Source organism: Phalangium opilio, unplaced genomic scaffold (genome assembly GCF_054372755.1).
Source record: "Phalangium opilio isolate 3A_F unplaced genomic scaffold, DU_Popi_V2 ptg000009l_1, whole genome shotgun sequence".
Taxonomy (NCBI): domain Eukaryota; kingdom Metazoa; phylum Arthropoda; class Arachnida; order Opiliones; family Phalangiidae; genus Phalangium; species Phalangium opilio.
The window spans coordinates 2,240,087-2,256,570 of record NW_028324146.1 but is presented as its reverse complement, the minus strand read 5'-3'; the positions used below and the strand labels follow the sequence as shown (position 1 = coordinate 2,256,570).

The 16,484-nt window shown below is 35.4% G+C and overlaps 1 protein-coding gene and 1 long non-coding RNA gene across 3 annotated transcripts in view; one reads left to right on the top strand and one right to left on the bottom strand.

Moving 5' to 3' along the window:
* LOC149713116 (uncharacterized) overlaps positions 1 to 15,736 on the bottom strand; it is a 38,522-nt gene extending 22,786 nt beyond the window's left edge. Inside the window, exons 1-2 of one of the 2 annotated variants that reach the window (XM_089845391.1) lie at positions 15,155 to 15,736; positions 1,226 to 2,196 (exon numbers count right to left, since the gene is read on the bottom strand). In XM_089845391.1, coding sequence (XP_089701517.1) covers positions 1,226 to 2,175 — 950 coding nt within the window. In that variant the 5' untranslated portion in view covers positions 2,176 to 2,196; positions 15,155 to 15,736. Of the gene's footprint in view, positions 1 to 1,225; positions 2,197 to 6,053; positions 6,176 to 15,154 lie in introns of those variants that run through there. The other variant, XM_089845400.1, reaches the window with a different exon arrangement.
* Positions 6,306 to 7,236, top strand: LOC149713117 (uncharacterized). Its single transcript, XR_016370476.1, has 2 exons — positions 6,306 to 6,709; positions 6,790 to 7,236. It is a non-coding gene; the product is annotated as an uncharacterized LOC149713117 (long non-coding RNA).
* Positions 15,737 to 16,484: the final 748 nt, after the last annotated feature.

Sequence of the window (16,484 nt, the reverse complement as noted above, 5' to 3'; positions counted from 1 at the left end):
TTCTTCTTAAACCTAACTTTGGGTATAAGACCTTTTGTTCTTAAACTATTTTTTTGTAAAAATCTATTCTTGTTAAACCCAATTTTATGACGACTCTTTTCTCATTTAGGGAAAGGCTAAAAAGAATATCCAGGGATAGATGTAATTTTAGAAGGAGGAATGGCGAACGGTTAGTATTTACTACAGTTCGACTCCCCTGTTCGATAGAGCCCCTCCCTGCAACACGTAACGAAAAGTTTAAAATATCTTTTTGGCTCACTTAAACTACGTTGTAATGAGGTTGCTGAAGGGGACGGCGCTATGACCTGGATCTTCTTTCATACCCCCCCCCGTCCCGTGGAAGGGGGTTCGGGACTTTGACTCGCGCCCACATTACTCTGTTCTCCATTCCTACTTCTAAAATTAAATATATCCCTGGAATATCGTTATTATTTTCAATCCCGGGCACTAAAATCTCTCCAAAATCTCCAAATCTCTATATCTCATTTTCTATCCAAAATCTCCAAATCTCAATATCTCATTTTCTATCCAAAATCTCCAAATCTCAATATCTCATTTTCTATCCAAAATCTCCAAATCTCTATATCTCATTTTCTATCCAAAATCTCCAAATCTCAATATCTCATTTTCTATCCAAAATCTCCAAATCTCAATATCTCATTTTCTATCCAAAATCTCCAAATCTCAATATCTCATTTTCTATCCAAAATCTCCAAATCTCAATATCTCATTTTCTATCCAAAATCTCCAAATCTCAATATCTCATTTTCTATCCAAAATCTCCAAATCTCAATATCTCATTTTCTGTCCAAAATCTCAAAATCAATAAATCTGATCCTAAAATCAGAAAAAAACCCCGAAATCTGACCAATTAATTAGAAAACCAGTAGTCTTATTTCAAAATATCCCAAAAAATCTCTGATACAAAACCTTAATTTTGTTTTTAATTGGATGAAATCCTGCACTAAATCAACTTCCGAAAATTTCAAGAAACGTATTAAAAACTTGTTTTATCTTCATAAATCAACATGTTGCAAACTAAAATTCGATCACTCGCATCTAGTCTCTTAAATGATATTTTGGATATGATTTCAAGATTTCTCATATTTAAAATCCAGGGATAAATCTTGTCAATTTTTCTTAATATATTACAACCTCATACGCAAAATCCGATCGATGGCCTTAAACGGTAATATTACCCAACATATGAGATAAGGAGTCTTACCTGTAGATTATGAGTTTATTTTCATAGTTATTTCTCTTGACGGCAGGTGTCTCCACGAAACTCTTAATAGCTCCCTGCCCACCATCAACCGGCATCCAAAAGGTCAATGCCCGTCCTGTGTCCGATGGCGAACGTATCAAGAGATTTTCGGATATTTCCGTTTTTGGTCTCGCTTTATGTAGCTTCGTAGTGTCCAGTTGCTTAGCTTGTCTCAAGTCGGGTAGGGAAGCGTTCCTCTTCAAAACTCTCTTCATTTTCGTATCAGGAAACTCCTCGCCATCTTTGTTACTCTTCATTACGATTTTATATTTATTAGTATTAGTGTCAACAAGCGTCATCTGCGAGTTCCACTTTCTCAAATGCGCTAGAGACTCTGAGGAATTGGCCAGGATCAAGGGTGTTGAGCAACCGATTGACGGATCCATCCATACCAAATTCTTCAAGGCTGTCTTAGCAGCGTGATTAATAACCCTCGTTCCTCGTCGCATAGGAGTACCCCTAACTTGAAATCGAACATCCCTGTTATTGGCTGACGGTACGAATTCTCCATTGGTCATCGGAGGTCCATCTACGTTGTTAGTATGGTTCAAATGAGATAATGGAACGTGTGCCGGTTTGGGTTGCGACGCGAAACCCTGTCCGTTACTCGTAACGGTCCTATTAAGCGTAACAGGTCCGCGACCACTGCCATCGACCTGTTCGAACATACTCCGACTCGAGGTCAAAAGACGATTCTGTTTTCGTCTGTTGCATTTTATTTCGTAACTGGTTGGACGGAAGGCCGGACGTTGGTTATTATTGAATGATTCGTTGAAAGTGACGTCATTGTTAGGGATAATATCGGGTCCATCCTTTAGGTTGACCGAGGGTGAAATAATGTCTTCGTTACCGTGAGTTGGACTCCAAGAGTTCAGGGTACGGGCTGTACGTGATAGCGCTAAGTTCGGCATTGTTGAAATGTTTTAGATTACCTGCGAAATGAGAGAAAAGGTTTCGATGTAGTAGTGGTATTTCCAATTCAAACGACAAGTGCTATACGTTATCACGTGGGATTTATCCCTGCAACGTGATCTAGCAGTCACTTGCCTGTAGTCAAGTATACGACACTATGACTAACTGCATGCGGAGAAACGAAAAACATGTTGTTTTTGCGGTAACGAAATTTTCTTCAACGCCAGTCACTCACTTTAGACATCAAGTCCATGACTAAATGGCACCGAGAGCTAATAATATCACAGTACATAAACAAGTTTATATTTTATGAAGGTTTCTATTTTCTGCTTGCTACCTGCCGTCATGAACCTATATTTAAGGAGACCTAGCTACAATTAATGTATTTTTAATGAAATTTCATTCTCACTGTGATAGTATTACCCTATAGACTTAATTTAGGTCATAGAATCTACCAAAACCAATGAAAAGTTATCAAAATTACGCTTTTTACTGAAATAATTTTTAAAGCTTAGTGATAAAACACAAGAACCCTCAACGACCATAATTACGGGATTAAAAAATAAGACGTGAATCATAGCATGGACATTGTAAATCTACAGAGGACCGGGGAAGAAGTAGGCCTAATCCTTGGCGACCAAGTACTGTTAGATTATTGTAGTATACGTCATTTTCTCTACCCCCTCAATGCTCCTACCATTAAACAGTGAAATTTGTTATTGGCCTTGATATAGTATAATCCTAATTTCCCCTGGCTCGTTTGTTGGTTTTCGTTCCTAAAAACGCCCCGTTTTCCTGTCCCATATGGACATGTAAGATCCATGTTCAAAATAGACATTTTCTACAAAAGTAAATACCTGGGGTTTGAACCGTCATAAGCAAAATAATTCTCAAAAACTTTACCTCCATTAACACGGTTTCTTAACACCTCTTTAGCCATGGCTATCTCTGGTTTTATTAAAGACCGAGGAGAATTTTTTAAGTATGTGATAGTCCCATCTTTTGCATTTAAAATGATACTAATTACTTTTGGCTAGAAATGTCGGTGCTCAAATAAATGTTCTAAAACTTTCCTTCATTAGGATTAGCCAAGAAGCGATATCTAGTTTACTAAGGAGAAGGTATAAATTCGCCACATTTCTAGTTTTATCTCCAGTCCAAACGTAGGTCGGGAGTTAATCCCCGCCTCTAAATTACAACCAGCATCTCATTGGTTCTTTAAAACTCACGTCAGAGCGACGCGAATGCCGAAAATTACGTATTTTCCGACTGAGGAAAGGCGAAATAGCCCGGCCTCCTATTACGTCCCCCCCTTGTATTTTTAAAGGGGGACTAGGACTATGGCGCGCGAATATATAGACATCTTATACCTTCTCCCTAATAAACTAGATATCGCTTCTTGGATTAGTATTACCCACTTTCGGCTCTTTATATACACCAAACTAGAGATGGTCAGTTCTCTCTCTTAAACCTGACAACTCATTCTAGTGATCATTACTACTACAAATTCCTCCAAGTGGTGTCGCAATTAGATGTAAAATTCAAAATTTGTCTTATACAGGGAAGTTGAAAATCATTGAAAAAAAAACTACTGGTAATATATGGGTAAAATTACTGTTATAGACAAATCATAATCCTCTCCCTTTGAAAATAAAAAATCCCTCTTTTCACTCTCCCTTTAAAAAGACGAGCGACACTCCTTCGACTTCGACATCAACAACTTCTACAGACCAATTTAAACTAATACCCCCATCGTTAGATGCACATGAATCGATGTGGCTAAAAACGAACTTGACTTATAAATTTTAGTTTACTCATGTCTTATTTTGAGAGCGTACGTAAAATTAATATTACACTATTTTATTTTGTATCAAAATTCCGGGGAAAAATGAAAACCGCTCGTTCCTTATACACACTAATCTTTGGCATAAATTTCATTAATCAAAAAGACCTTCACCGTCAATATAAAGGCACAAAAAAATAATAAAACAATATTTATGCTATTTTATCCTCTTATTGAAATTTAATGTAGAAGCGCACGTGTTTCGGGATTTTTCAATAATCTTCCTATAGAGCTATTTCAGTGGGGGAAAAATTTCGTCTGCTACAAAAATTGGGCCTGCCTTTGAGTGTAGAGGGCGGCCATTTTGTGAGGGTTTCTCTATGGGCAAATAGCATTGGTGACGTAGCCATTACCCCCTCTGAAATAGCTCTATACTCTGCTTGGGCTGCCAGTACAGTACAGGCAAATATTAAGGGGAAAACCCGTGATTCAGAGATATTAAAAACCTTAGGTGTAAACAACTGATCAAAGCGAGACTTTATTATTGTATACTAGGCTTTACTAGCTAAGCTACCCGGCGTTGCCCCTTCGGGTGTTTTGAGGCACTAAAACAATAAATAAAATATCTACTTTTGGTTGCTCCTGTAGAAACTAAGCTGAAAGCAATATAAAACGATGTCTAATTATGAGTTAATCACAAAACTAAAATGCTACAGAATGGGCTTAATGGCTAGGGGTTCGAGGCGCCAAAATTGAATTAGGAAATTAGTTGAAGTTCAACTTTACCTAAAGCATAAGTTCATAAGTTATGTTCCATAAGTTTGCCACTAATTACTGAGAGCTTGTCTTAAAGTGACAAGGGTGAAACGTCATAGATTCTCGTAAAGCGACGCCTGGTGAGGCGCTGTCAAAGACTTAATAGCAGAAGTAAGATGAGACTAGAAGTAAAGAGCTTTAGCATTGGTAGTAGATCCTGGCCCTAGTGCCGCGGAACATGGACGCGGGTGCTTGAATCTAGTTCGGCCGTCTACCGCCACGAGCGTTTCACGTTTTGGAGGGAAAATTGAGAAACCGCTACCAGAGGGCCAACCGTTGGTGTCTTATCAATAATATTCACTTTCGCCAAGTGAAGAATTTGGTTAGCTCAGTACTTCTATTCTCATCTTACTTCTGTTAATAGGAAGATGGACTACAAAACAGAGTGTAGTCAATTCTCGCCGCACTCTCGAACTACCTCTCCAGCATTAAAGGCCCGTTCACATTACCCAACTTTAGTCAGCTGACAAAGACGATCTGACCAGTCAGGCCAGATTGTCAGGCAATATGAACGTTTCACCCAACCGTACTTTTGTCAGGTTCAAGCTCGGATTTTAATCGGGTAGGTAGGCGATTGAAGTCGGGCCGACTAAAGTCAGAGAGGGAGCAAACCAATCACAATGAGCCTTGGCTATTACGTCATGGGACACGTGCTGGTTTTCTTTCAGCTCGAGAGAGAGAACCGAGAGTATCGGCCTTTATTTAACTGTCGATGAAAGCCTGAAAAATGATTTCGGGCCTTGGCCAATTTTTAACATGGGTTAATTTTTACGTTTTGATGGTTGTTCCTCATTGAATATTATCAGAAGTAATAAAGTAGGGAAGTTTCCTATATTACTTCTGATATTATTGAACTGCAGAAATTTAGTGGGAATAGCTTTGATGCTTGTAAAGTAGTCGAATTTATTCGAGAATATTAGTTCATTTATAATCATCAAATCATTCCTATCATTATGTACCGCTTTGTATGTCCTCTTGTGTTTCAAAGTTAGTCGGCCCGACTGGTTGGGTGGTGTGAACGAGTGACCTGACTAGACTAAATTGGGTGACAAGTCGGCCTGACAAGTCTATGATTTGTCAGCTGACTAAAGTTGGGTAATGTGAACGGGCCTTAAGAAGTATAGCTAGTGTCATACTTATGGGACATATTTTATAAACTTATGGTGTTATTGATATCAAATATCCCGTTTAACAAATTTCGGTAACTAATTATAACTGTGCATAAAGAACAAACAAAGAACTTTTTGAAAATATACAGAAACTTGCGAGTGAACTTGCAGTGCCGTTGGTAATATGCTCAACTGATATTCCATAAAGTCCTTCACTCCCCTTATAAATACTTTGAAACATTGCACTCTTGGTTGAAGTAATAACTTAGCCTAAACCCTCTCGAGATTTGATTGCTATATTTTAACTTTTAAAGCGCCAATCGGTGTGCTGACGACGTTACTTTTCTGACTACGCAAACCAACTACGCTTACAACCCTTATCACAAATTCACAATGGCAATGTTTCAAAGGTCACGCAGAAGATCAAGTCCGTCCATATTTTGATACACGGCGTCTTGAGAAGTAGAGGAACAATTACACTGAAATAGAATGTTAACTGCCATTGCACGGATGTTACTGTAATTTTTGTCCTTAGTTTCAAAAGTTTCCGACTGCCTCTTAAGAGTACGTCGCTCACTGTTTGACGCATCTCGGCTATTTCTCTACGCAACACAAATTCAGTCCCACCAAATGTCAATGTAACGCGTTTGCGAAAACCCTACGCTTTTCGTAGAGGCAACAAACCCAGAATACCCTTCCGCATTAAAAACATAGTGCCTTTTTGCCTTTACGTCACACGAACTAATTTGACCATCGTTGGTCGAATTGCGTTTGCTAGGCCTAGGCAGGAATGCAAAGGTGAGATAACCAAAACCAGCAAACGAGGTAAGAAATGTAAAAGAATTGAAGATATTTATCACGTTACGATAAAAATTAACTTGCAAATTATCATTTAATTTGTTTAGTTACTCTCTAAGAAAGTTAAAAAACGTGAACTTGAAAACATAGACGTTTGGTAGACAATGGAATTCAAGCATTGATAAGAATCAAAAGGCAAAGGTTAAGAAATTTGGACACAAAACACGTTACTAAACCTAAAACGTATTCAACTAATACTTAATTATGCTATAAACTTAACCCTCAAAGCGGCTAATCTCTAATCCAAATCTTTCGGAGCAGGAGACAGACTCATAACCGTCGTCATTGTTAGGAATGAGAAAAGCTCGTCATCAAAGCAATTCTAGCCAATCAAGTCGTGTTTACTCGACTCTTCTAGAAATGACATGCAATAAACAAGCAAAGCTATTGTGGAGTGAAAGTGACGTACTCTTAGTACATAGCAGTATTTATTGGCACTAGTGTGACGTCATAACCAGAAATGGTGGGAAATTAAAGCTTTGGCATTGACCGTTGTTATATTCCATTACTATTGTCCCTATTCGTACACATACAGGCTGTTTCTGATAAGTCTACTTAGGGATAGATGTAATTTCAGAAGCAGGAATGGAGAACAGAGTAATGTGGGCACGCATACGGGGGGGTATGAAAGAAGAGGCGGGTCATAGCGACAGAGGTAAAAAGGAATAGCATATTTTCGCCGTGCCGTCAGCAACGTCATCAACTCGTAGTTTAAGTGAGCCAATAAGATAATCTAAAATTTTAGTTTCGTGCTGGATGGAGGGGCTCCTTACTAGGCTATGAGTCGGACTGAAGTAAATACTAACCGTTCTCCATTCCTGCTTCTAAAATTACATCTATCCCTGTCTAACATAAATGAAAATGTGTGATATTTGACTCAAAGAACTTAGGGTGTACAACATTTAGTTACTGATATATGGTCCTCCAAACATTGATTGACCCCTAAAACAATTCACGCTTGGATTACCTTTACTTTTCCAGCGTACTCATACTTTTGTTAGATAAAGGTTCGATAATGTTCTTAGATTGAAGACTATTCAAGGCTGATATGTCTTAATCCACATACTTATCCTTAGTTTGTTACTTATTATTCTTCAATGTAAATTCGCCTCAACGTTCGGTATTTATGTTTGAGAAAGGTGTTGGTTTGTTTACTTAAAACACTGGGCAACGCCGGGTAGCTTAGGTATAGTTGGTCTATAATAGAGAGCAAGTTATTTGCATTACTAAACTCCCTCCCAAGTCACGACGTTTATTAAAATCATAATATACATTATTATTTTTTTTATCCTCGATAGAGGCTCGTGCCGTGGTTAAGTAACGGACTTTAAGTTACAATTATTTCTTTTGGTTCCCGATAATTACATTTAAATGACAGTTGCTCAAGTAAACGGTGTCCCGAGGGCAGAGAACTATGTCTCACGAGTATCTCTTAAGGAATAGAGATATAGCTAAAGGCGGACCCACACAATCGAAAGTGCGCCATTTCTTCCAAATAATAATAATAATAAATCAGATAAGCTCAAGTAAAAATGCTAAATCAAGTCCAAAATCGTACTTAAAGGCCGACTTCCATCGAAAAGAGTTCTAGCGAACTGAAAACCGAGCATCGAGACTAACAATGGAACGACCGTGCACATTTTCAAATCCCCGCTGTGGTAAAAGATGGAAGAGTTCTAGCTAACTGAACGCCGTGCAATGTAATTCTAGCGAACTGAAGATACGCAATAGAAAATTTCCTTCAGGGAAAGCAAAAATTCTAGAGGAAATAAATTTAAAAGGATTTCTATTGTTCATCTTCAGTTAGCTAGAACCCTTCCAACTTTTGCCCCCCAGCGGGGCTTCGAAAATCTGCACGGTCGCTTCATTCTCTTCTCGATGCTCGGTTTTCAGTTCGCTAGAACACTTTTCGCTGGAAGTCGGCCTTTAAATACAAAAATGTACGGAAATTCATGTGAAAAAACCCTGTAAAGTATCAGAATGATTTTTAAATTTTATTAAAAAGAAGAAAATCAAATAAAAATTATGCAAATTCATGACAAAAAATCCAAAAATTTCCAAAAACTGACCGATTCCAGAATGAAATTTAAAATTTTTTGAATTGAAAAAAAAAAATTAAATAGAAAAACCCCGGAATGAATTAAAAAATGTAAATGAAAAACTATAGTTAATAAGAGAAAAATCCATAAAATGGTTAAAAGTCCTTCAAGAATTAAAAAAATTATATAAAAATTTCTATCAAATATTTAAGAGCAACAAAATCCAAAATAAATATTAAAAACTTCAAAGAATTATTTTTCTTAAAAGGATTTTATGAAAAGTTATTACAAGCTAGTCAAAACAAGCTAGGATGGTAAAATGTGTGCTCGCCCTTAGACGAATACAATCACCGAGAACGGTTGTGTGAAGCCGACTTAAACTTTACTGGAATTATTCGGGTAGTTATTTTGGAAATTTCGTTTTAACAGACGCTCTAAAATTATGGAAGTATTTTTCAATCGAAAGGGGCGGTGTGTTAGCCCAGAAGCTAATTACACCCTTAAACTGGTGTGCCGAATTAAATGGGTTAGCTAGATACTCCTTCGCAATATACTTTCACTAAACTAAACTCTTATTTTCAACGGGCTTTACCGGTAAAAACAATTTTCCACAAAAAAAAAACGAAGGATACACCCTCATTTAAGGTTTATACCTTTTGTTAATTTGAAATATTGAATTTTAAATTTTTAAAGGGAAAGTGGTGCATTCCAACCTTTCTCATACCGAACTTAATTAAAATTATGACGTTTGGTTTCATAAAGTGTGGTAAGATCGATGTACATGTACATTGCATGGGTTCTATGGCCGATTTTGAGTGGCCACCGTTTTCATGCTATGTTTAGAGTGTTTTATGAAGGTCATCCGTAAAACACAATAATCATAATTTGTTTACGGTGACCTTTGGGTCAAATTATTGTAGAACATTTTCGACTCCAAATTGCAAATAAAATCCAATATACTTCAGCACTACCAACCTTTTTTGAACACCGTGTATATAACCAACTATATAACCAAAAATGTTTTAACCAGGCTAAACCACTTTGAAAAATAAACCAAAGTATTATTCTAATTAAGTAAAATAATAATAAACCTCAATTAATAATCACATTTTTTGTCGTTGCATAATTTGAATTTTTGACTAATTATTTGTGCATTCATAAGTAACTTAATCAAAAAATAAATATAACACTTTGCCATAATGCAATAAAAAATCTGTTTAAATCAAATGCTTTCTACCATTAATTCGGAAAAAAAATGTTTCAATCTAAAAATTTAATGATCGTTTTATGCACTACTATCCCTTGATAAGATAAAACTTTTCCAAAGAAACTTTGAATTTTGAAAATCGAATTCTTGAAATAAAATAGCTCTTGTCAAAATTTTCTCTTATCAAAATCTCGTTAAGGTAAATTAAGTATTCGAAACATTTTCAGATCGATTTTGAATTTGACTCGAAAAGAAATTTAGTACAAACACTTTTATATCTCGATTGAATTTCAAATTTCCTTAGCCAAAAGGGTTTACGGGTTTAAGCGTGCAGCGGTTAGAGCTTTGCAAAACAATTTAGGTCTAGTTATATAAGCGATTAAAGATAATACGTTTCTTGGGTTTTACCCGTGGCCGATTTGCCCAGACTAAATCAATTGGCAATGACCGCAACGCTCGTATTAAACTCAAATTATCAAATTAAAATACCACTTCAGATTACGGTAATTTAGAATGAAATTTATGGCTCAATAAGGGCTTTTAAAACATGTAGAAACCCGTAAGGTGTTGAAAACATTAATACTAAAATACTACAAAATAATTACCGTTTTTGAAGTAAGCTTTATGGGCGCATTCGCTATTCGCCAAGTGCCGAATTTGCTTTACCGAACATATATTTTATATATGACGGCAAAAACAGGCAAATTTGATTCGGTGACACTAAAGCAAAGCCCACACAAGGCTAGAACTGTAAATGCGTGTTCACCGAGTACCGAAAGTTCGCTTTGTTAGTCATGGTATTAGCCAAATGGCAAGCAGACGGAAACTGATTAACGCAAAGTTTCCTTAGCATTGTTTTACTAGTCGGAAGAACGAGAAGGCGAGCCAAATATTTGTGTTCACTTAAATTCCGCGACACGAATATCATCACGGGACGCCATAAGCCGAGCACGAGGAACCCATCCCTTGTACTCGGGATTCGGCAAATACGTCTGTTATGCATTGACCTATTATTGACTTACAAAACATGAGTAGCGATGTGGTAATTACTCTAGGGTTTTCTCTGCACCAGGAATAAAAAAACCCGGGTTTTATTTAAGAGAAAAAACCCCAGTCCACCAGGTTTTATTGGGTTTTTATCTTTAGAAATTGCGCGCATGTCATTAAAGAGTAATTGATTTATTAAAAAGTCTTAGAATGTTTCAAAAAAAAATAATAAATATGATTAAATAATACTTTTGAAGATGAAACAACAAATACCTTAAACATCTTTAAAATGAAATTATTCTAGCATTCAAATTCATCAAAATTGAAGATCTTAGAGTTATGGGTTTTATTAAGTGGGTTTTTATGGTGGGTAAAACACAATAAAACCCGTGGGGTTTTTTTGGTCTGGCTTGTTTAATTCTAACCCTGATTGCACCGATTACGGATTACTAGTAATAATTTTAACATTGTCAAGGGCAGGGGTTTTAAAGATTACGCGTTGTCCTTTAGCACAATTAGCAAAGGTACAGCGTGTACAACGATAGCGCTGGGTGGTTGTCCTCTCGGCCTATAATGATACCGAAAAACTAATTAAGTTAACGTGATTGACTCATTAGAGTATCATACTTCTCGGGGAAATGTTATTAACTTCGTATGAAAGTAGGTGTTCTCAGTTTAAATGATCCTCAATTATGGAAGCTATATATCCTTAATTGGCGCAATAAATCTTATCTCCAAGTCCATTAAAAGGCTTAAGCCTGTACTATACCCTTGTTTTGAAATATGGAATTTTATAAAACAATTTATCTTAATAAGATAATTAATGAACTTCAAAAATATTTAATCAATGTTCAAAGGAGAAAGTTGAGTGATTTTAAAATTTTTGGACCTCCATATTAGAAATGTTTAATATTTATTGGAAAGAGCGTATAAACATGAATATTATTTGAAATTGGAAACTTGTATGAATTTACAATATTAAAGAAGATACGTGTAATTACGTTTTCTTACTGGACCCTACCCGTTAGGCCTTTGTTCAAAGGTGACGAAAGAGGGGCATACCTTAACCTTATTCATCATCTTCGCTAATGTAAAGGTCTAACGCTTGATGCCCATTTAGAAAACAAATTCATATAATAAAAAAATAAAAACAAAACAATATCTTGAAACTTTCATTCTCTCTTTAAAGGTTTCAACAACTTTGATTCTCTCTTTAAAGGTTTTAACAACTTTCACTCTCTCTTTAAAGGTTTTAACAACTTTCACTCTCTCTTTAAACGTTTCGGGAACTTTCATTCTTTCTTAAGGTTTCAACAGCTTTCATTCTCTCTTTAAAGGTTTCAAGAACTTCCATTCTCTCTTTAAAGGTTTCAACAACTTTCATTCTCTCTTTAAAGGTTTCAACAACTTTCATTCTCTCTTTAAAGGTTTCAAGAACTTCCATTCTCTCTCTAAAGGTTTCAACAACTTTCATTCTCTCTTTAAAGGTTTCAATAGCTTTCATTCTCTCTTTAAATGTTACGGGAACTTTCATTCTCTCTTAAGGTTTCAACAGCTTTCATTCTCTCTTTAAAGAAAGTTTCAACAACTTTCAGTCTCTCTCTAAAGGTTTCAACAACTTTCATTCTCTCTAAAGGTTTCAACAACTTTCATTCTCTCTCTAAAGGTTTCAACAACTTTCATTCTCTCTATAAAGGTTTCAACAACTTTCATTCTCTCTTTAAAGGTTTCAACAACTTCCATTCTCTCTTTAAAGAAGGTTTCAACAACTTTCATTCTCTCTTTAAAAAAGGTTTTCAATATATGAAAAATGCTTTATAATGATTGTTCCACAAATTGTCGTATCACCTTCGTAATTATTTCGATTTTAAATATCTCTTTCTGATTAAAATTGAAATTCATTCTTTAGTTAATTAACTCCGGCAGTTGGGATAACCTTAACCCAATAAAGGGTAATCCACACTCGATTTATTACAACCAGTAACTCATCCCGTTATACAGAACCGGCTTTTTAATTTGTTAAAATATAAGCAACATAATAACAATAAGGATTATATACGCACTTCGCATTGAGTTTAGGCTAAGTTTCTTAAGAAATTAAGGTTTGTTACCCATCATGTTATAGATAGGTTGGTTAATTAGCAACTTGTTGACCACTTCAAAACTATATTTATTTTTAGTGCTTATATCTATTACCTCTATGACTCACCAGGTGTCGCTTAATAAACATATTTTTTGACCCTTGGGCCTTGGAGCTGTGCTATGACCAAGATTGTAACTGCCACGCAATAGTTCTAACTACACATTTTCTTAATTAACTATAAATTTAAGTGAAAAATGGAAATTTATCTTTAATTTTTCATGAGTACCCATTGCTATATTACACTTTTACTCTAAATTAGAATTTTTTTAAAAATATATTTCAATTTTTCCTGTAAATTAACGTTAACGATTGAAAGTCTAGCATAAGTGTATGAAAAGGAAGCTCGTAAAAAGTTTACCACGGAGAAAATTGCTAAGTACTACTAAACGTGTGCCAAAACGCTACAATTCACTTAAAAGTTAATTAAAATTATTATGAAATAAACTTGAATTGCACTATTGAATTATACTATCGCTCAAGCAACACTAATTAATCATTTTAATATACACGTAGCCCAGTTGTCTTATAACACCTATAAAATACTATAATTTGGAACCTTTCTTCTTTTCACGAATTATTTTATAAAATATCCTATAAAAGTTTATATTTTTTAGTAAATCAAACTTTCCAGTTTAATATTATTATTGGTGTTTAGCAGAGACCTGCACGGGCCGAGTTTTTCAGGCCCGACCCAAGCCCGGCCCGGTTTTTGCATTTTGAATAAGCCCGAAACCCGGCCCGAGCCCGAGTACATAGTTGGTTTATGGGCCCGGTCCGGCCCTGCCCGACACATTGTATGAATTGAACAGGCCCGGCCCGGCCCGGCCCGTTACACGTTGTTCAGTTGTAATTTTTATATTTTTTTACATAAAATCAATGATTTGAATTCATAATTGCTTTGGCGTAGTGTATTATTCACTTCTTTTGATAATTGTTCGTTACATTTGTTCTTAGAAGCTTAAACTCATTTAAATTATCTTTAATTTGAACTTTGGATTAAATGAGAATCAAGTTCGGCCCGGCCCGAATTTTCAGAAATGAACAAAAGCCCGGCCCGTTAATTTCCAAAATTTTAAAAGCCCGGCCCGGCCCGATACAATTTTCGAAAGTGGAAAGCCCGGCTCGGCCCGTGCAGGACTCTGGTGTTTAGTAGAGAGTAGTCTGCGTACCCTTCTTCTTATGGAATAGTGTTTCTAGGCAAAACTGAGTACTTGTCCTCTACTGTCTACTCCTCACATGTCCACTTCCAAAGTTCATTATATATTTTATATAGTTTAAGGTAAAATATTTTTACATGAATAAATAATTATATAATAATATTATCCTATCCTATATTAGGTAATTTTTCCTATATTATCCTATATTACGTAATTTTTTATAAAACTATCCTATATTAGGTAATTTTTCCTATACAATCCTATATTAGGTAATTTTTCCTATATTATCCTATATTAGGTAATTTTTTCCTATATTATCTATATTAGGTAATTTTTCATGTATTATTCTATATTGGGTATTTTTTCTATATTAGGTAATGTTTTGCCCTATATTATCATATATTAGGTAATATTTTATCCTATATTATCATATATTAGGTAATATTTTATCCTATATTATCATATATTAGGTAATATTTTATCCTATATTATCATATATTAGGTAATTTTTTATCCTATATTATCATATATTAGGTAATATTTTGCCCTATATTATCCTATAATAGGTAATATTTTGCCCTATATTATCCTATAATAGGTATTTTTTTATTTTATAAAATTAAATAAATCAAAGCAAAATATCCTGTTTTTCCAAAAAAAAAAAAGAATTGAAAGTTTTGCCTTGGCCTTAAAAATATCTAGGAATTACAGCAGAGGTTTAAAAAAAAAAGTAATATTATCCGCGTAAAGCAAAAATTGTCAGTATTTAAAGTTAAATCAGAAATAATAACAAATAGAATAATAATAATTATTATAATTTGAACAGCAGACCAGTTAAAAACCAAAAAATAAAATTAATACTTCATTGCTAACACTTACTGTTTAAACTCCTTAATTGCCTTTTTATCTTCGTTAAAAAAATCCTGGGAAAATTCCGGCCACAATTCCTTATTTGTTTTTGCGAAAATATTAAAACTCATCCAAGAAGCGTTTTAAAAAAAACTGAACTTTTAACTCTTCTAGTTAATGTTTTTCCAAAAATATTAAAATAAAACCGAACTTCTTTTTAAAGTTCGCGTGTCGCGAGACCTTTTTCTGAATCCGGACCAGAATTAGGAACTCCGTAAATTAGTGATGAATCCGAGAGATCCTTTTAAAACTCCGTTCGATGAGAGGCAGAAATAAAACTGAGAGAGAAGCGACTAACGGCAGGAGAGCATTCAACAAAACTCTCTCTCGCTCTCTCTCTCTGGGTTACCTTTACCTACAAGTATTTTGTACTCGTACTCTCTATAGGTGTTTGTTTCGCGGAATAGAGAGAGAGTCGAATGAGAGGAGGTTTTAATCCCTCCAACATCCAATTTCCAAGATCACAACCTTGTCGCGCCAACAGCTGTGAATTATAACTTTCGTTAAGTTGGATTTGTCCTACAGAACTACAGAGAGAGAGAGAGAGAAAAAAATATGAAAAAGGGAACAAAAACGAGATAATGCGGGGGAGGGGGTCCAAATTCGAATTTTCCTAAGACTGTTTTTGCTGGATTTCTCCGGATCTTATCGTTTTTTAGTTGCGACCATAAAATTTTATACGGAAACTACTATATTAAATACGAGCTAAGCTACTCGTCGTAGTTCCCCGTGTTTTAAGGAACTGCTAACCTGGAAGTCTATGTAGACACTAAACACTAGATATTTTGTATGGAGACCTTGATTATGCTTAACAAGATTAATGGCTATGGGTTCACTGCCGTCCTAACCTTGAGCAACTCGAGCTAGCTAACCACTTTTAAAACCTTCCGCTAGTGTTACTAATATCAGAAATATATAAAACTTCTCTTCAAGAGTAGTATACCACAAAGCGCGGTAATTGTAACATGATTCTTCCCAACATCCCCTAACATTTGGAGCAAGGTTACTAAACCGATTCACACACACGATAAATAGTTCCTTCATCATTACTCTATTAGCGCTTAACTATTTGCCAAGGCGAGGATTTTTATCCCACGTCAAGATGAGGTTTGTGGAACGATTGCTGGGGATTTATTACCATATAATTCTAGAATTCACCCCCAGTACGGTGTGATGCGCATCTGAAGTTTGATGAGCAAAAGAGCAAACAGAAATGGTGAGCCTGGGAAGAATCATGTTACATAACTAAAGTGTTAAGAGGATACAGAGTGTCATCCTTCTTCTATTATCCCCTTCTGCT